Source organism: Gouania willdenowi, chromosome 15 (genome assembly GCF_900634775.1).
Source record: "Gouania willdenowi chromosome 15, fGouWil2.1, whole genome shotgun sequence".
In the NCBI taxonomy this organism is placed as follows: domain Eukaryota; kingdom Metazoa; phylum Chordata; class Actinopteri; order Blenniiformes; family Gobiesocidae; genus Gouania; species Gouania willdenowi.
In genome coordinates, this window is record NC_041058.1 from 4,925,829 (window position 1) to 4,946,837 (window position 21,009).

The 21,009-nt window shown below is 35.3% G+C and overlaps 1 protein-coding gene across 4 annotated transcripts; it reads right to left on the reverse strand.

The window, feature by feature from the left end:
- Positions 1 to 2,950: 2,950 nt before the first annotated feature.
- Positions 2,951 to 20,036, reverse strand: pank1a (pantothenate kinase 1a). 4 transcript variants are annotated; one of them, XM_028467888.1, is made up of 9 exons: positions 18,630 to 18,771; positions 15,687 to 15,731; positions 11,457 to 11,603; positions 11,154 to 11,359; positions 9,718 to 9,971; positions 7,317 to 7,493; positions 6,225 to 6,348; positions 5,117 to 5,242; positions 2,951 to 4,186 (listed from the first exon to the last, which is right to left on the reverse strand). In XM_028467888.1, exons 1-9 carry the CDS (start codon positions 18,655 to 18,657, stop codon positions 4,127 to 4,129), a joined length of 1,167 nt encoding a protein of 388 aa, XP_028323689.1. In that variant the 5' UTR covers positions 18,658 to 18,771; the 3' UTR covers positions 2,951 to 4,126. The 4 variants fall into 4 exon arrangements, with proteins under 4 accessions (XP_028323689.1, XP_028323688.1, XP_028323687.1 ...); XM_028467887.1 differs by lacking the exons at positions 15,687 to 15,731; positions 18,630 to 18,771 and adding an exon at positions 19,201 to 20,036 and having other exon boundaries at positions 5,066 to 5,242; XM_028467886.1 differs by lacking the exons at positions 15,687 to 15,731; positions 18,630 to 18,771 and adding an exon at positions 19,201 to 20,035.
- Between the last annotated feature and the right edge of the window lie 973 nt (positions 20,037 to 21,009).

A 21,009-nucleotide genomic window follows, 5' to 3' on the forward strand; every position in this document is an offset into this window, starting at 1 on the left:
CATATTCTTAAAAAAAAAAAAAAAAAAAAAAAAGCATTCACAAATAAATTCACTGCGGTGGGTTCAGGCTGAGGGAATGAGTTACTGCATAGCTCGTCGATTACATTTCACTGCTTATGATGAACAGTACAGAAGAGGACTAGGGCCAATTTTGATGGAAAAGTTTAAATTTAGAGTATAAAGTTGAAATTTAATGCTGAGAAAGTCGAAAAAAATGAGATTAAAGTCAAAAAGACGAGATTAAAGTTAAAATTAAGAGTATAAAGTTGAAATAGGCCAAGATTGAAGTCGAAAAATGAGATTAAAGATGAAATTGAGTATAAAGATTAAAAATGTCAAGATTAAAGAAGAAAAATGAGATTAAAATTGAAATTTAGAGTATAAAATTGAAATATAATGCTGAAATTAATTCGCAAAAACGAGATTAAAGTTGAAATTTCGAGTATTAAATTGAAATATGCCGAGATTAAAGTTTAAAATCTGGATTCAAGTAAAAAACCTAATAGACGTTAATCACAATATTGTATTTTGAGTTCATTTTCCAAATTTAATCTCGTTTTTTCGACTTTAATCTCAAAATTGTGTGAATTTAATTGTAAAAAAAAATTCTACTTTAAGCTCTACTTTATTCTTGATTTATAATTTTCTCCATCAAAACTGGCCCTAATCCTCTTCTGTATGAACTGTTGGCTGTAGTAGCGGTTGGTGCTTTTGTACAGTACAGAGATCCAGGGATGAACCCCAAAGTTTGAAATCAACATTAACATCTACACATTGTTGACTAATAATTACAGAAAAGTGTCACTTTAGATTTTTAGAGTGTTTGACTTCATGCAGAAATATTGTGTCATGAGAGCAGTACGTAAAATACATTTTTAACCAGGTCAACACGATGGCAATGGTTTGCGTTTAAACAGGACACGTGCTGAATATCACATGGTTGGTTGGAAAATATCAGCACATTTCCTCAATATTGTGGGATGAAAATAAAACAATAATGTTCCACAGAAAGCAATAAATAACACCTTAACCCTCTTATTAGCCTCAAATCTTACATCACATTTTAGCCTCGGGGTCAATCTGAGCCCAGCGATATTTGCCTCCATAACAATATTTTAAGAGAATTTGTTGATTAAAGGTTCAGCCACTTTGTTTATTTGTTGTATACATAAATAACCCCCTCTAGCGCCACCATCAGGACAAAACCTTTAAAATAGAAGTCATTTTTTACTTATTTTTATCTCATTTTTTGGTCAAATTGACCCCAAAGGAACACCAATGGGTTCAACATGTGTCCAGCACATTGATAAAAACCATAATAATTTTATGCTTAATCAATTGTATCCAAATTAGGAAAAGTCATGAAATATGAAGCAAAAAAAAAAAAAAATAAGAAAAAACTATTATTTTTTGAATGATTAACACTGAAAGGCGTCAAATTAACCCCAAGGATAATAGGAGGGTTAATAGCCACTGAGGTCCTAATTGAAATAAAGTGAGTATGTACCAAAATACAGTTGAATCAATAAACAATAATCACTAAACATTGCCTAAATGTGTTTTAAACACATTCATTCTCACACACTGACACCCCAAAAATTTAAAATTGCACATGCATGCACGACATTGCAAAACCACACGGATGAAGTCACACAGACGATAAACGTAAATTAAAATGAGAACTTAAAGGTGAAGGCAACTGATTTGAGCTTTTCAGAATAAAAGAAGAAGGGGCGAGGCTGAGTGGCACCTGACAGATTGAGGTCATGGAATGAAACAAGGCAAAGAAAATAAAATTAAAATAAAAAATAAGAAAAAAAAGTTGATCAGAAGCGAGTTTGTGTAACAGTTTGCAGCGTAATCACAGCTAATGGATGCACTGATGAGTCCGAGAACAAAATAGTCAAAAAATAAAGGCATAGCAGCAAATATAGTGAGAGAGTGAGAGCAGTCTGTGCATGTTACGACATGATATTATAAACGTTAATGCTATAGTAAAAGAGCAGCTGTAAATGAGCTGAGGAGTCCAAAAGAAAAAGGTTTGATGAGTAGGAAAGCAGCAGAGCACAGGTCGTCTGCTGCAGGGTCAAGGCAATCAGTACTTTGTACAGTAAAAACTGCAGTGTCATGCTTCACAGTTCATCTGCTTTGATGTACATTGGAAGGCTGTAAAAGGTCCAGGGAAGGAAAAGCAGAGCCAGGGCTGGAAGTTCTGGGAACAATGGGGAATAAATACACTTATGGTCCAAGATCTACTCTTCATTCAGAGTGACTACAATGCTGACAGGTTATAGAAAACAGAATTACTGTAGTAGTCGTGCATGAAAATGTGCATTTCCTGCTTTTCCCAGATCCTTTTTTTCCTTCCTTCAAGGCAAACCTATAACATCTCATAAATGAAACATAAATGATTACAGTCAGTCAATAAATATCACGATTCAATTTAAACCCATTCCTAAATTATAAATAATTTCTTAGAGCGAGCCATCACAATATGTCCCAAGTGTGGGAGTTAATGGTAGACGTGACCATTGTCAGCTCTGTGCAAACAGGATAAATAATCTAAGCCAGTGATTCTCAACCGTTTCAGCCTGCGACCCCCAAAATAAAGGTACCAGAGACCGGGGACCCCCACTGTTATCCAGGAAGTTATTTGGGCCATAGTATATAGTCATCTAAAAGATGTAAATCCATGTTTTAATCAGAAATAAATTGGGTTAAAAGTGACCAAAAATGGTGAAAAGGGTGGTGAAATTTTAAAAACCACAGAAATTGGTTAAGAGTTGTAAATTAGAGTGGGTAAAAACAGACAGAAAAAGTGGAAAAAAGGGTTCAAAGTGTCAATACTGGAACAATTAGTTTAAACTGGCAAATAATTAACATGACAAATGGTGAATGTGGTTAAATGGCAAAAAAATAAGCCGGAAATATGGTGAAAAGACGTTAAAAATGACAATATTGGGTCAACATGTGCAACATTAGGTGGGAAAAGTGGTGGAACGGGTTTATAAGTGTAAAAAATGTGCAGAAAAGGCATTAGAATTTGATGGAGAAGTGGCAGAAATGTGAGTAAAATATGTCATGAAAATGTGATACAAAATAGGATAAAATATAGCATGTTTAGTGTAGTTGCAAAAGAAAGGGTAAAATTTACGCAAAAATGGGCTCAAATTTCTTGAGTAGTTTCTTGAAGGCATCTGGCGACCCGCTCCTAGTGTCTCCTGACCCCAGGGTTGAGAACCCATGGTCTAAGCTACGCTAATTGCTCTCAGACAAAAGGTCTAATGATTGAATATTAAACAAGGGTTGACTTGGTCCACAGTAGCATATTGCAACGTTAGCCTAATCAATAATAATAATAATAATAATAATAATAAAAGGTAATGATCATCACAAGGCAACACCAACAGGGGGCGCCACATGTTGAGAAATAATCTGGCCTCCAGGTCGGAAAAGGATAAAAAAGCAAGAGGAAGATGAAACAAACCATTTCCTCATGGCACAAAGTTACTGAGCCAGCCGAGGATAGTTGCCATGGTGACACACAAAATCAGCAGGTGTTTTTTTTTGTTTTTTTTTACAGAATACATGATGGACCAACGGCCAACAGGGTGGAGAGAGTTGCAGGGCAGAAGAAGGCAAGAGGCAGAGGAAAATAAAAGACGTCCGTATCGTATGAATCTCAACAGGATTTGGCTTCAGTGCAAGTGTGTGTGTGTGTGTGTGTGTGGCACCATGTGCAAAACATGTACCTAAAGGATGACACTACAAGGCCTCAGTAGATACTACAGTGCCTTCAAGCCTGACCATGAAAAGGACGTGTGTGTGTGTGTGTGTGTAAGTGCGGTAATCCTACATTTCACATGTAATGCTACAGTAGTTATTCATACGTGAAGAACGTGGTTCCAAAGAAACACACACAAGTACTTTCAGACTCAACAAACCCCATCACAGGAAACAGGCGTGTTAGAGGTTACCAGTATGTACATGTGTTAAATTATTCATATTAAAATGGCTTTAAATCAGTGTCTGTGGCCTCTGGGGTAGGGGGACCTTTCAGCAGCGTCCAGAGTTGATGACATCAGAGTTCAGAGGTCGGCCACATCGCCTTCATGGTTTCCGTCCTTCACAGGTCGTCTGTTGGTTTGAGCAACTCCATCAGTGCTCCGACTGCTCCGAAATAACCCTGTAGGGAAAGAAAAACAGCATGACTGCACCTACCTGTGTTTGTTATGAGGCAGCCTGAGGGCCACACGCGGCCCTCGCTCTAATTTTGTGCGGCCGCCAAAGTTCAAGTACAAAATGACTTAAAAGAACACAACAAATGATAGAAACGGCAGCAAAATGACAGAGAAATTTACAAAATGACTACAAAATTGCACAAAATGACAGCAAACATACACAAAAATGACAACAAAATGACTCATAACACAAAAAAACCTAACATTGACAGGAAAATAAACAAAGCGACTACAAAAACACACAAACGACAACAAAACTACACAACACAAAGCCACAAAATGAGAGAAAAATACACAAAATAATACAAAATGACACCAAATCACATAAAATGACAACAACACACAAAACAACAGCAAAAAGACACATGTTTTCCTGTATTGTGCTGCCCCCAAACTCCATGCACAAATTGACTTAACATAATTACACAAAAATGACTCATAACAAAAAAAAAACAACAAATAACCCCACACTGACAGGAAAATACACAATGTGATTTTGAAAACACACAAAACAACAATAAAAAGACATTTGTTTTCCTGTAATATTGTTGATATCGGTCAATATTCTAAATGCTGACATGAATGTTGATAATGTGGCAGATACTGTAACATTTTTGGCCCCCACTGTCATAACAGTTGCCCACCTCTGCCTTATACAAATGTTTGGAGTAGTTATCTGTGACACAACGGTAAAAACAAAGACCATAAAGTACATTAAGTTTAAAGACGTAATATCTTAAAGGAGCAACTGGGCAACATTCACCATCATGTCATCTGTATACAGTAGACTGCAGCTTCATTCAGATACATTTTTAAGTTGCCACCTTATTTCTTTCTGTTTAAAAGTGAAGAATCAGAAGTCGTCAGAATCGCACCTCGTGTTCCAGGAAGAGGGCTCTCAGCTGTCCTTTGGACCAGAAGTCCATGGCGTACGCTAGCAGCTTAGTAGATACCGTGTTGATACGAAGGAAGTTCCCCACAAACACCACACGTTCGATTCTCTGAAGTTTAATAAAAACAATAAACATTTATCAAAATAAACTTTACAATCTACTCTTCCATTACACGTAAGATCCACTGAACATTAGTAAAAGTAACTTTTCTTCAATAAACCACAAGATGATGCTAACGAGTTGGTTTACAAGTCAGACTGCAAAGGACTGGACATTTTATAACCTTTTTTAAATTAGCTATTATTGTCTAATTATACTTGGTTATGTGTTGTTTTTAATGCTTTTTATGTTCTTCTCTTATTTATGTATATTATTATGTGTCTCTGATAGAAGGAAACCAATGTTCAGATGTTTGAGGTGTTACTAAAGCTAATAACATTAAATGTTCTGCTTGACAGTTTTACAAAAAGCCTGCTTTCTCAGCTTCCGGGTCAAAAATTGACGTTTTCTGTCAAAATGCTCTAAAATGACTGGCAGTGAGGGGGGCATATGTTGTAAAAATAGCTGGCAGTGGCTGAGTTCATGATAAATTGAATTGAAAAAAAAAAACATAACATTGGAGTAAATGTGTGTCTATGGACAATGAACTTTAGTTTGAACCCACATTCTTTTAACTGACTGAGCATTGCTTGAATCTGATGTTTTAACATACTTGATCAATGCAGAAATTATTGATACTTGATCAAAACAACTTTTGATGTTTCACCAAAATGATGAGTTGGATCATTTTATAACTAAAACCATGCAGAATGAAGTGATGGTGTCCTCGCAGCAGCAGCAGCAGCTCTATGCGCTGTGATAGCCCTGTACAATGCTGCTTGATCGCCATGCCACAAGGCAACACTGTAAAGAAGCTCAGAGCACACAGACTTCACACTTCACCCTAACCTAAACCCTGGTCAGATTGGATTCACTAAGGTTTCTACATCAGTGTAGGTTACACTATGGTTAAAGCCGCTGTCATGGTAACCGTATTCTAACAGGTTTAAAGTTACGGGTCAAACAAGGAGAGAATAAACACAGTCCTTACCTCGTTCACAGCACACATACGAGCTATGGATCCTATGTTGTTGGTGATGGTGACCAGTGTTGCTCTGGCCAGGTCCTCCTTACTGATGCTGTCTCTCTTCTCTTTGCTCATCATGTGACCAAAGCTATTAAAATAACATTAAAAAAACACACACAAACAAAACTGCACATTAGACAAATCTTTATTGATCAGTTTAGTTCATAATCTGGAGACTTTACCCACGTCAGTGCACTGATTAAACAAAGTAACATACCTAAGAAATCAGTTAAATAATTACCAAAACTAATTACCCATGAAATCACGTTTTTCAACCTTGGGGTCGTGACCCCATATGGCGTCGCCAGGAATTTAAATGGGGTCATCTAAAATGTCTAGTAAATGATAAAAAAAAAAAAAAATTTTTAAATCTGATTCAAATTTTATTTTTTCTAATAGTTAAATGAAATAATTTAATAATAATAAAACATGTATTATTGTAATTAAAAAAAATACTATTCTTTTTCAAATCAAAACATCACACACAATCTCAAACAACTATTCTATACTTTCCCTTCCTCAAATATACATCTAGTTAAAGAAATAAAGTATAAACATTTGATAATTAAATAGTTAATTAAATACTAAACAATAATAATAAATAATATATTTTAGACATTATTCCTTATTCCCCAAAATGGAGTCACGGCCTAAAAATGTTTGGGAACCACAGCATTAAGTAGTTATAACAGTGGATAGAGTGCAATCTTTTCCTTCATATCTACATAGCAGCACTCCATGATTAATTTCATTAAGAAAAGCACTAATACACATTCCACAGGAGGACACGTGATTAAATAAATACTGATTCTGCAGAGATATGTTCTTAAATGGCAGTGCATCAGCAAGCTGCCTTTATTTCATTGTCAGTGTGAACAACTACCAATTGTGAGGCATTTGAAACATTTAGCTGAGCTTCCTAAATCACTAAGTCACCTAACTGCACCCAAATCCTTCATAATAAAGTCATTTCCTCCTAAACTTACCTCAAATGTTAACTATTACACAATTAAGTGAATGCTTGTCATCTCTGTCAGAAGAAGCAGTGGCTCTCACCTGGATGCGACAGCCGACCCCTGCAGGCCGAAGCGCTCGTAATCCCCCCCGTAGATATCTTTCACCAGTTTGTCCACGTTGGTGGAGTCGCCTTTGCTGGCCATCTCTAACGCCTCCTCAAACGTCTCACAGCCCGTCAGCAGGCAGCAGAGGCCCAGGAATGTTCCTCCTCCCAGACTGACCATCACAAATAAACAGGTACAGGTACAGGTGAGTGGCTTTGGTTTATCACACCAAACTGGATCAACTAGTGAGTGTAGAGCAGGGTTTCTCTTCAATTACCCATGTTCAATTACAACACAATTATGATTACGGTGGCCTTCATTTTTTCCAATTACAATTCAAATTACAATTATAATTTTGCCCTGAAAGTCAATTAAATATTAAAAATTTCAATTACTAAAGTTCAATTACAATTAATAACAATTGCTAAACCTTTACCTCTGTTAGGGTTCTGTAAGCATCTCTTATGATAATGTTGTAAATAAGCTTTAAAATATATTTATCATCCAAATAGTTTTTCATCTCTTGGTTACCTTGTCAGGCTTCCATATCTATGAAAATATTAGGATTAATATTTTTGGTGTGGGCTTCTGAGAATTTTTTGGTCAGTATAGATTTAAATGTATTTGTTTTTTTAGAGGAAAAACTTGATCGGAAACATATTTTAATAATGATCGTTAACTACGTATGCCATGAAACTGGAACATGGTTCCACAGTGTTGCATTTAAATAAATTGTAAATTACAGTTTTTATGAAATTTCTATGCCAATTACAAAGTAAATTATCTTAACTCTATTACAATTAAATTACAATTACAACAGCAACAGATTTTTTCAATTCAAATTACGTTGCAATTGATTATCAATTACGTGATTAAAATATTATACGCAATTATAATTGACCTCAACCCTGGTGTTGAGTACATAATCTCTACAATATGTTTAATCTGTTTCACCACTTCATATCTAATCACATCTAGTGCTACTAGATTACAGAATTACTAATGTCTGCACTATACTGTCAATTTGCAGAAGTGAGTATTTAAGCCGTTAACTTTTGGTAACTTTTTCCTGCAAAAACAACAACTATGACAATTCTCCAGTTGCCTCAATTGCAAAAAAAAATCACAATTTTTAAGTTCTGACCTCATTATGAACAGAATGAAGTGTTTTAAACATGACCTCTAGCTTGGGTTTGTACTTTAACTCTAAAGCTCGTGTCAAGGTGTTCCGTTTACGTAACACGAATAGTTTTATATGAGATGTTAAGTTAATGTTTGGACATTTTTTATTCTGCTGGATAGAGGGAGATTGGTGTTAATGTGTAATACTAAACAACCCAAGCTTTGCTGATATCTTTATTCTAAAGCAGAACTTTGTTCAGGGGCCAAATACGGACCAGTTTAATCCCAAGTGGGTCGCAGATTATAGGTGGTAAAAAACATAAGCAATTTTTTTTTTTATTTCTTGTGCCCTAGTTTGCACTTCCAACTATAATAGTATTTAAAGTACGTCAGGCACACACAATTTCTCAGCAATAAGTGACAGATTTCGTGGCCGATTTGTATTTAATTTAGAGAAGTTTTGGGGAATAATTTGAAGAAAATTGTAGGATTTTGTAAGAATTTACAACAATTTCAGGTTAAAAATGACTGCCATCATGTGATATAGGCACGGGAAAACTGTGAGAAAAATGTGCAGTTTCATGTAATTTGTGTATTTGGAAGGACTTAAATATCTACAACTGAATTAGTTGGTGATTTACACAATGAGTCATGTTTTCGCTGTCATTTTGATTTTCTCCTGAGGCCGAATTGGGAGCTTTAAAGGGCCAGATTTGGCCCTCGGGCCTTGAGTTTGACACATATGTTGAGAATTGTAGTGAAGTGTAAACATTTATTTTAATATGATTGAGGGTTCTCTTTGTTAATCATCGCTCAACAACATTATTTCCAATGAAAGCATAAGTCCACCCTACAACCACACGTTTCTGCTGAGTACATATAAGTCATGTAGTGTATTAATCCCAGTCCCACTGAACGTCAGCTATTGCAAGTGAATTCTGCTATTGGCTGAGATTAAAGCAGTAATTAAAGGTATAAATTTAGAAAAGAAACACCGTCTCCACTGCAGAAAAAAATGCAGTTGCGCAACATTCTACCTGCTCCAAAGTGGGAACGCCTATTAAACGTGTGCGCGATCCCAGTTTTTCTCGTGCACAGCCCTGTTTACAAGATGGTGTCGGCAAACCTTACGTAAACATATCACCAGAATGATTGATAATTAGGACGACCAATAGTCTTGACGATCCACCCGGAATTTGAAGCCAAAATAACATCCTCCCTAATACCTTTAAGTCCTTATTTAGAGCTGATAAACCAGTACCAGTCGTCCTCACCTTGTCCCAGTGACCCTTTTGTAGTTATTCTCTGAGTACACGGCGAGTATGGACACCCCGGACCCGATGTTGACCAGCAGCATGGGGAACGGGTTGTCCAGAGTGCAGGGCTTCTTCACGCAGCTCTGAGTATCCGACGGGTTCTGGAAGTAGTAGCACTCTGGGTGTCCGTTGAATCCCATGCGGTCGACGAACAGCAGCCCACGGATCAAACAGTCCAGCTCGTCCAGTTTCAGCAGCTCCAGGTCAGCCATCTGCAGCACACGAGCTAACGGTTAGCTTCTGTTTGAACGTTAGGAGTTTTACACTTTAGGAGTTCACTGTTCACTGCTGGACAGACAATAAACACACTAGAATTTGGGTCACTTATAAATGTAATCGCTTAATTGGTAATTAATTACAATTATGACATACTTATAATTGTAATCATAATTGAAAAAAGTATGTTGCGTTGTAATCGTAATTCAATTGTAAATGACATGGAAATTCTATTTAAGAAGTATTTAAATGCAAACCCGTGTAACCATGTTACAGTTCTATGGCTTACACATACATAGTTATTTATTAAAATACGTTTCATATCAACTTTTCCCACTACCTGTCACATCTCTTCAGGATTGTTTTACCATTTAAAAAATTTAAATTGAGGGCTATACTGACAGACAAAAGGCTCAGACGCACACACCAAATATAATAAAAACCTATATTTTCATTGATAAAGAAGCCTAACAAAGTAACCAATAAATTAAAAATAAATTATATGATGGATAATATTTTTAGTGTATTTTACAGCTGATTTAAGACATGGGTCAAACTGACCCATTATCATAAGAGATGCTAACAGAAAGCTAACAGTAGAGGAAGGTTATGTTTTATGGGGTTATTACTTAAAGGCTCAGTAATTCAGAACGTAATTGTAATTTACTTTTATGGGGAAATAACAATAATTGTATTTGTAAGCAATGTCGGTCAACATAATCGTAATGGAACATAGATAATTGAGGACGTAATTGTAACTGAAATATGAAATTAACCCCAACCCTGAAAAACAAACACGATCCAAGACAGATTGTAAACAAATTCCTGAACATGTCAAAAAACATCTCAAAAAAAGAAAAAAATGGAGGAAAGTCCCAATAATTGTGAAATATATTCAGTAAACAGAGCTATATTTGGTTAAATATAGGACGCTGTAATGACTAACTAAATGTAATGATGACTAAAAACATACATTTAGATGGTAATCATACAGTAAGACCAAAATACAAAGCTAGAACCCTTGTATTTTTTACATCTTTGGTGATAAACTAACTAATCTCAGGCACAGCGTCTCCAACCACATGATAAAGTGAGGACAGAGAACGCCACAGAACGCCACAGAACAATGAACAGAGAGGGAACGTTTCCTCCCATCATCACCATGTGCCCATGCTCACCATCCTGAACTCATTCTCAAACTTGTACGCTCCTCCTCCCGTAGCGCACAGCGTCGTGTGGAGGCTGGAGAAGTTCTTGTCCCGTCCCATCTGGATGAACCGAGGCATGGCCTGCGTCGGGAAGCGGATGAAGTGCAGGTTGCCAGTTCTGCCGCACATGGTCATGTTCCTCAGCTCCAGGTGGACGTCGCGCACGCCCGTTTTTCCTAAGAAAATAAAAGCTGGGTCAATTTGATACCGTACGCTACCATACATTCTGTGATGTGTAAGGATATATTCATCCAAAGGTATTAAAGGACAAACCATAAGCCACGTTTGAGGTGAGGTAGCGGCGGATGGACTTGAGGTTTTCTACTTCTTCCTGTTCTTCTTCTGCAGTTATATCCACTGGCTCAAAGTACACCAGTTTGACCAGAGTCCCACCAATGTCCATCCCAAACCACGGGAAAGCTGCGGAAAAAAGAAAAAGAAAACATGCCTTACTTTTAAAATTCTAAAATGAACATTATTTAATGCAAATATAATAAAGCATAGCCATTAAATACATTTATTATTACAATATAAAGATGTTCTACTTTAAAACAATAGGAACACCATGTAAACAACTAGTGGAGGGATACAATAATACAGTATATATAATTACTGAAATATTCCAAAAACATTGTCATCAAAACATCTGAAATAGATGCTGACAAAACTTTTCTAAAAATAATGTTTTTTATAAATAACTAACACTACTTTGAATTAATTCAGATGCATTCTTTCTGAACTTTTGACCACTACATGTATTTATTTTTTATGTACTTTATTTTATTTTAACATGCACATGTCACGCACACAATTAAAAAGCCTTTAATCTTTGAATTATGTCAAATATCTCATTTTTTTCTTCATTTATGAAATAATATTCAAAATCAATCACAGGTTTGTTTTAAGCATTATTTTACGAAACAATACAGATCAATTGTTTTGTAGATATTCAATTCATAATACTGGTGTTCTATTTTTATTCTTTTATACTATTATTTTTACACCATTTATTCTTTAACAGGGGAACATTATTTTATGTTATGCGAATAATGAAAATTAAATATCCTTAAATCCTTGAATTTCTACTACTTCATATGAAACAACATTTGGAATCAAACACAAATTTGTTTTAAAAGTCACAAGTTCCCATAAAAACGGCATTATTTTACTAAATACAGATCTATTGTTTTGCATATGATTGTATATTTGTATTATTTAGTAGATATTTTAATATACTCTATTATTGGTGTTTTTCTTTTTTGTTTACCATTTTCATCCTTTTTATACTATTATTCTTTTGTCTATTATTTAATGGCTTAACAGGGAACTTGGGTTATTTTATTATGTACATGTTATGCACATGTTATTCACATAATGACAATTAAAAATCTTTAAATCCTTGAATTACGTCAAATATATTTTATTATTTCATTTTTTTCTTTACATAAAATTATTTAGGACATTTTTGAAAGTTCATATGCAATAATATTTGAAATCAATCACTGGTTTATTCTAAAAGTCATACATAATTGACTAAATTTAACCTTAGATTGATGATATCAAAAATATTCTAAGCGGTGGAAAATCACCATTTGTACACTTACAAAGGATTATAGGAAGCAGAATTAAGATGTTTTTTGGTCCAAACAAGGATTTGTTAAGTTTTATTGTTTTGATGAGTTAAACCAGATAACCACAATCTGTTCAAAGTACTTTTACTGTACAAAATAAAACTGTTATGTGACGTCATGTTCTGCTTTACAACCAGGCAGGTACATGAGCACGATAAAGATGAGTTTACAGCAAGAGTTAATGACTAATGCTCGTTTCATCTGCAGAGCCGTGAGAGTGGACACGCTCTAAAAAAGTAAAAGGATTTTGATTTCACAAGAAATCAAAGTTCACTTTCTGCTACTCAGCCAAACATTTGCAGACACACGACTCGACAATCTTTTTTAGACGCACACACGTGCAAAACTCCAGGACGGTTTTATTTGGCTGTACAACAAGAAACCTTTCAGAGGAGCTATCAGTGTGTATAACGACAAGTACAAAGGATACGGAACACTTATCACTCGTAGTTTGCGATGCTGTTTGCTGTGTAGATAGCAGTGCCTTTGAATACGAGGCTTAGTGTGAAAGTGTGGGTCTGTCTATTATTTATATAATCAAGGCCTCTGATTTTCAGAAAAGGAACCGAGAAAAAACAATTCATTTGTTCTGAAACAGAAATTTGTCTTAAATGTGGTTTAATGTTTAATGTGGTTGAGATTATTATGACAGCACTCAAATCTGAAAAAGCACTGCTGCAAAGACATGTTTAGCGGATGGTGTATCAGCTGAACTGGTGATCATTTTACCTGGCGACACGTCACAGCATTAGCATCTCCAATCAAACGATGACACAGGGTTTTTTTGTGTAAAACGTGAGGGTGATTCATCGATTGGAGGTATTTAAAGGTTTCACAAATATTATTTTGGAAGCATATCATGCATTTCCATGATATTTTCTCCATTAAATGTGTGGCTGAGACCCTAGCAGTTTGGCTAACGGTAATCTTGTGATTTCAGCGTAACCATTTGGATTTTGTAGTATATAAAAGCATATACAGTGGATATAAAAAGTCTACACACCCCTGTTCAAATGCCAGATTTTTGTGATGTAAAAAAATTACACCAAGATAAATAATTTCACAACTTTTTCCACCATTAATGTATCTATTAGCCTCAATAGTTAATAGTTTCTTTTAATTCAAACATTACAGTGATAAAAAGCAGTGTTGTTCATGTGAGCTTATGGTTCTTGTTAGATGATCATCTCTCTGAAGTCCAGGACTGTATTCTGTCCATTAGCGTTCTTTCAATCAGTTGGGCTGCTTATCAGCTGGTACGGTAATTCATCGACTTGAAGGCATGTTCCCCGTGACCTCTGCCCTCCTCAGTAGAAAAACAACAACACACTGATTGACAGTGGAGGGACACAAAACTGTGATATCACTTTGGGGTCAATGAGGTGAAAAAAGATTTAAAAAAAAAAAAAAAGGATAAGCTTTTATGGTTATCTTTTCCTTACAATCTTTACAACTTTTACAATGACACCAATTCAAACCAATGTATTAAAATGTCCAAATGCAGACTTATTTTTCCAAATATATTCATTGTATGATACTATAATAAAATGTCTCTTATTTTGGAAATCTTCTTTGTAAGTAACGCAGCTTGCACAACCACTGCTTCTAACCAAAGGCCAGTGCACAAAGGGCAAGACTAAGGTCTAAGCAGTGATTTGTGTGCAATGTAGGGGAAAGGTCTCAATGCATTCACAAATAACAAAGTACGTCCAATATAGACGGTTCAAATACTGCACGCTCCAGAACTATTTCATTTCATCCTGAATATAAACAAGAAGTTCAGGTTTGTTGAGTTTAAGATAATAAAAGTGTAGCATAGAGATGCTGATTGTACAGTGTGTACAGTGGATACAATCTCACAAAGAACAGGGTCATTTCAACATATTTTCAGGACATCCCATGCACTTTAGTCTCAAAAGATTCTGAAAAACTAATAATAAATAAATAAGACAGACAGAGACAGACGGGGGTAAGCATCAATGGCCTCATGTAAAGGATTTTCAATATCGTGGTGAAATAAACCAAATTTGAGGTCCAAAATAAAAATGAATTAGTCGCATAAAGAAAAATTGTTTTACATCCCAAGAAAGAGTCATATTTATACTATAAATTAAAACAGGGATCAGATTTTTTTTGTCTTATACATTCCCACATGCAGTTATGGGCCAATTAAATTATTTTTTCAAAAGACTGTCACCCAAGAACCAATGCATATATGTGACTAATCATTAGTGATGTGAACATAGCTCAAATCTGGTCAAATTACAGGGAGCTGAGACATATGCTAAGTTGTTTGCAAAAGGCCCAAATTCCGGTGGGAGGAGCCCTGGCAACACGCCCCCCATTCAGTGTACTGCTCTGATGACATACACAAGCCCGGCTAAGCCAAGAACATACAGTAAGTATCTTCCCCACTGCAAATTCTACAAACATCTTGTTCAGATCATAGAGGTTAGTACAAAACCACAATATATTTCAACTCAAATATCTAGTTAATGGCGTCTTGGTTTTCCTTCACTGCTGTCAATCATTGTTATATATATTTCAACTTCAAAAAACTTATTTAAAACAAACTTCACAGAAAAATGAACACTTGAACACAAAGCAGGGTGATAATGAAGACTAATGATCACAGCAGAAAAATATGTGACGAGTATTTTAACTTTATAGTTTGCAGGTGGAGCTCTAAAAATAAAAGCTTCATTCCACCGGGGACCTTGTCCCGTCCATTTTTTTTTCCAGTCAATGGTTCCAGCCCTAAACCCTGACAAGCTTTTTTCCAATTATGACGGGCTGGCATGACTACCAGTTAGGATGTATAGCAGATATTTTTGTATATTCTGAGAGAGTATGTGGAGCTGTATTACTATACCAAATTTCAGATTCCTATGTGATGTAGTTCCTGAGATATTGGAAGCTGAAAATAGAAAAAAAATAACACATAATCCATCACTAAATTAGCCATATCTAAAAAAGCATTCAATCCAATCAAACAAAAAATGTACAGTAATGTACAGAATGTTTTGAGACCGAAGTGTGTGCACAATTTGTTGAAATGACATGGAATGACCTAACAGCATCAGCGAGACTTCCCCTCACACACTCTGAACACTGTTACACTGTAAATACCATTGTTATCCTCCACTCTTTTGTATGCATGCAAAAATGTTGCCTATAGTTGTTGTCACTTTGGTATACTTTTGTACTAAAAGTATGTCTTTATGATAACGTCATGTATTTTCCAGATATAATAAACCAGATGCACCATTATGCATTAATATCCATTATTATTACTAGGGCTGTGCATTACCATGAATCTGGAAACGATACGATTCCCGATTTGCATGTCACAATACGATATATCCCTATTCCAAATAATATGATATACATCTCGATATCAATAACCACAAATTTCACCTTTATAAGTATATAAAATGGTATACAATACAATTATTTGTTTTTTAAATGTTTAACTTGCGAGAACAAGTAAATGGTAACTACAGTAATTCAAGTCCCAATATCAAAAACAAGTAGTATGTTTACCAAACTGTGAAATTGCATTTTTCAAAAAAGTTTAACTTCTGCTCCTCCAGCAGATTCTGATTCTGTTAAGTTCTTAAATCTTAAGTGCTATGCATATGTTAGCGCAATAAATAAATGTAGTTTTTTCATTAAAAAAGATGATTAAAAAAATTGATTTGGACTTTTTTTGGATTGATGATAATCGCGCGGCGAAATATCGCCAAAAAAAAAAGACAAATCTGCTTTTGCTTACACACTTACAGCCTATTAACCATACAATTCTTCACACATACAATGGATTCACTCATAAGTATTTAGTAACATGCTGTACTATTATTGTAGATTGTTTTAGTTTAAGCTACAATTTCTATTTGCAAAGTGAAACATTCTTTCAAATAAATATGGTTGCTCTATTCTTTCCTGTTTCAGCAAAATGTTTGTAACGTAGTGAAGAAATTACTTGATTACATAAGGAGGGGAAACAGCTCTTGAGTAAACTTTGAAATGTCTGATCATCTTTTCTACTTTACGACTCGTCTATTGCTGAATGGACTCCAGCCGCCTTGATAAACTTGGATAACCCTCGAATCTTTTCTCCATTGATGGCCGACGCTGGAATTCAATGTATTTCCCCTCGGGGATGAGATTCTACTGTTTAGGGGATTTGTGATGGTGCTGCTGTGGATTCAAACTAAAGTGTGCAGTAGTGGGATTAGTTAGTCTGTTAGCTCCTTGTTTGCTCAACGATCAACTTGGCGATAGATTGTGTTGGATTGTTTGTGCAGCCACACAAAATAAGCTTTTGTTCTTCACCTTTAAAGGTCAAATAAATAACACATTTTTGATGTAAAACAGCTTTTTTAGCTTGTGACAAAGTTCTGATTATTCGTGAATTATTTTAGTTAGTTAATAAATGATTTATTCAGTCACTGTCATTTATTTTTGTTGTTAATCCACAAGAAAAGATGCAGATATATATACAATCAGGACCAAAAATATTTATATATATTTTTTTTTGCATTATTGATGATAAAATACAAAGTTTCTGAAACAGACTTGCTCTTGTACTGTTCTATTTATTTACAGCTTAATTATTACATTCTCCAAAAAATGCAAATACAAGTAAACCTGTCTGTCAGGAAGATCGATCAGAGCTCTATTTAAAGGTTTACTGCAGCGACTGGTGAAAGATACGTAAACAATGAGGCAACGACAAATGTTTAGTAAGGGAGAGAGCAAAGTGAAAATGGGAGATTGTGTCAAAGGGAATGCAAATGCTAGTAATAATTAAGGGTGTATGATAAAAAAATCAATTCTGCGATATATTTATTTTAAGAAAAAAAATACTGGGCACTTTTATAGATGTATGTGGTAACATTTTTTTAAGAACATAACAGAATCAGAATCTGTTGTAGAAAAAAAAGTTGAACTTTTATTTTAAAATTTTTTTAATTTGACAGTTAGTAACCATTTACTTGTTCTCGCAAGACAAAATAAAACTAAAAAAATAAATTATATTTTATACTACTGCTTGTATTTGTATAGGGGAAATGTGTGATTATTGATATTGCCATATATTGCGACGTATATCGTATTTTTTAGTATCAGAATCGTATTATTATATGCAAATTGTAAAGTAGCACATGCTAAGAAAACGACAACTTTTTGCAACATTTAGCAACAAACCATGTTCAAAAAACGTGTGAATTTTTTTCTTTATTATGTTACTTTGGGTCAGATTTACAGCAATATTTGTGAAAATGTGTGATATTTGTGTTCTCGTAAAAATATGTCAATGTTAAATCTAAATGTGAAATGTAAATCTTAAATGTTGAATCTAAATGCCTCGACTGAAACTAAAAATTTAGCTAATGTGCAAATTCACTGGAATGGAAAGTAATTCAAATTCACCGATATCAGTTCATTCCAGTGAATTTGTTCATTAGCTACATATTTAGTTTCACATTTAGATCTAACATTTAAGACTTACATTTCACGTTGACATATTTTTACGAGAAAAGTATTGCAGTAAATCTAGTTAAAATTAAAAAAAAAAAAAAAAAAAGGTTTTTCATTAGTGGTTTGTTGCTAAATGTTGCTGTTTATTTTAGCATGCACAACTTTACAATCAGCACCCCATAATGGACAGCAATGAGGTGTCTGATTCCAACAAGGCACTCAAAGCACTGGAAGACATGACATGTGTCATGTCGTTTTATTTATGCTGAAGATAAAACACAGCGAGCATTTAACCGAAAAAATAAAAATAAAAAATAAAAAATGAAACACTTACCGGGTTTCTTTTCAGTTATGAGCCTCATATTGTTCCAAATAACCAATCACACACAAGACAAATAAAATAAAGGCTTTAAAAGAGTAAATATCTATCACTAAAGCTTGATTGTGTGTGAGACAGAAATGACTTTACACTGAATGTGGAGTTATAGTTCTAGACATTATGTTCATCTAAACCCTGCATATTTAAACCATAGTGAACTCACAACATCCCCTCAGTGAGTGGGCGGGGCCACGCGCACGTTTGACAAGAGTCGACCCGTGATTGGCTGGCGCAAGCCAGGCCCATTTATCAGGAGCTTTTCCACCACATGGACTGACCAATCAGAGCACTCCAAACGCAACCTGAGGTTCATTAAAAACAAAAGGTCTCCGTGACGACGGTGTCGAACTAGTCTGACATATAGACGACTAGTCATTATGGTCCGAGATATTATCAATGAAAACGTAATAAAAACAGATTACACATTATGACAGTGACACAAAAAATGGTGGAAAATATTCGGTGTTGCATTATTAACCTGAATCACAGGCTCATATAGTGACACCATGTTGTTTTAACTACTTACGAGGTCTGTGCCGTCTCACCGATTCGGTCCTCCGCCGTAGCCTGCACCGTTTTGCCGGTGACCCGTTGCATTCTGTATCCTCGCCGCGGTGCAGGTGGTGCATACCGTCATAACTGCTGCTGTTAGCTCCTCCGTTAGCAGCTACCACCACCGGTCCGTGAAACCGACTCGGTGTCTGCCCGTTATTGACGTGAAACAAACCAGACCCTCCGGCAGGAGCACCGTTCTTATCCATTACTGACTTAGCTTTATCCATAACAACTAACAATCTAGCCTTTAGCTTAGCCTAGCCTTGCATCTAACGCCGGTTGCTGCCGTTTAGCTAGCTAATATTAGCCCTGCTCGCCAAGCTAGAAAGACAACTATGCGTGCGGCTAACGCTTAAAAACGAGGTAAATTACAGTAAAATGTCGTGTTAAAATCCAGGGAGCATTTCTGCAGCGGCGTTGCTAAAAAAAATAAAATAAAAAATAGTCGCTGGAATACAGTGTTTTGGTTTGAGGTCACTCTCGGTCATTTCCCGACATTGTGTGATCCAGTAGCAGCAGCAGTAACAGCTTGTGTTGTGGTGGTGGTGGTGGACTGCAACGTCATAGACGATCGAGGCCCGAACCCGTCCACCTCCTCTGACCGGTTTTCTCGATGTAATCCTCCGACTCTCGAGGTGTGCCTCCTCGTCTCAGTTGAGAATGTCACAATGGAAAAAGAAATTAAAAACGCTGCTGGTGATAATAATAATGTCGCTGCTCCAAGGCTGTGTGCGCTTTATTTAATTATTTTTTAACCCGTCGCTTGGAATCACTGTCACCCCCCCCTGCAGATTCTTTCTCTCACTGAGACGTGCGCACTACTGAGCCGACATACAGGCGATGTATCAGGCAATAAAAAAAACCCAAACTGCAGTCAGATCGTGGAGCAGCAAAAAAAAAAAAAGTGCAAAGAGAGAAATGTATTAATCTTTGGTAAACACACACGTGCACAGAGACATGAGAATAAATGCCGACAAGAACATTAAGTGACAAATGAAAAATCTTCGGGGAAAACCAAAAAGCAAGGTTTCTGAAATTCATATGAAAATAATAATAATCAATAACAACCACATACATAGACTGATCAAAACACTATTGACAATCAAGAAAAAAACCTCAAACCGAAATAATTCAGGTCACTCAAAAGACACATTTCCAATTATTTGGAAAATCTTAGCAGGATTAGATTGGAAAAAGTAAACATTTCAAAAATAATTTTGCCAAAATTAAAATTCAGTTTAAACTTTACTTTTATCTTTCATTTTTAATGCTTAAAGTCAAGCGATGGAAAACCAATAATCCAAAAAGTCTTTGAGTGCTTATGTATGAGCAGATAAAATACAGAGTAAACTATAAAAGCCCATTCCTGCCAGTGAAAAAAACAAAAAACTAAGAAAAGTAAAATAATAATAATGAATAAAGACTTAGTATCTCAATTTAGTTTTTAAATCGGAAAACTTTGTGTCTCTCTGTTTAATATGGAAGTCCATTCCCACCAGTAAAAAAAAAACAGCTAGAAAAAGTAAAATAATAATAATGAAAAGAAATCCATAATTATGAGATACTAAGTTATAATTTTTTATCATTATCTTTTAATTTTTTTACTGAATTGACTTCCATATTAAACAGCCAGACACAAAATTTAACTATTAAAAACTAAATTCCATTTTAACATTACCATATTCACATTTCACCCCTTAAAAATGTCAAATAATGTATTTGCACAATTTCAATGACAATTTTAATGTGAATGTTAACTTGAAGTTGCAAGTCACGTTTT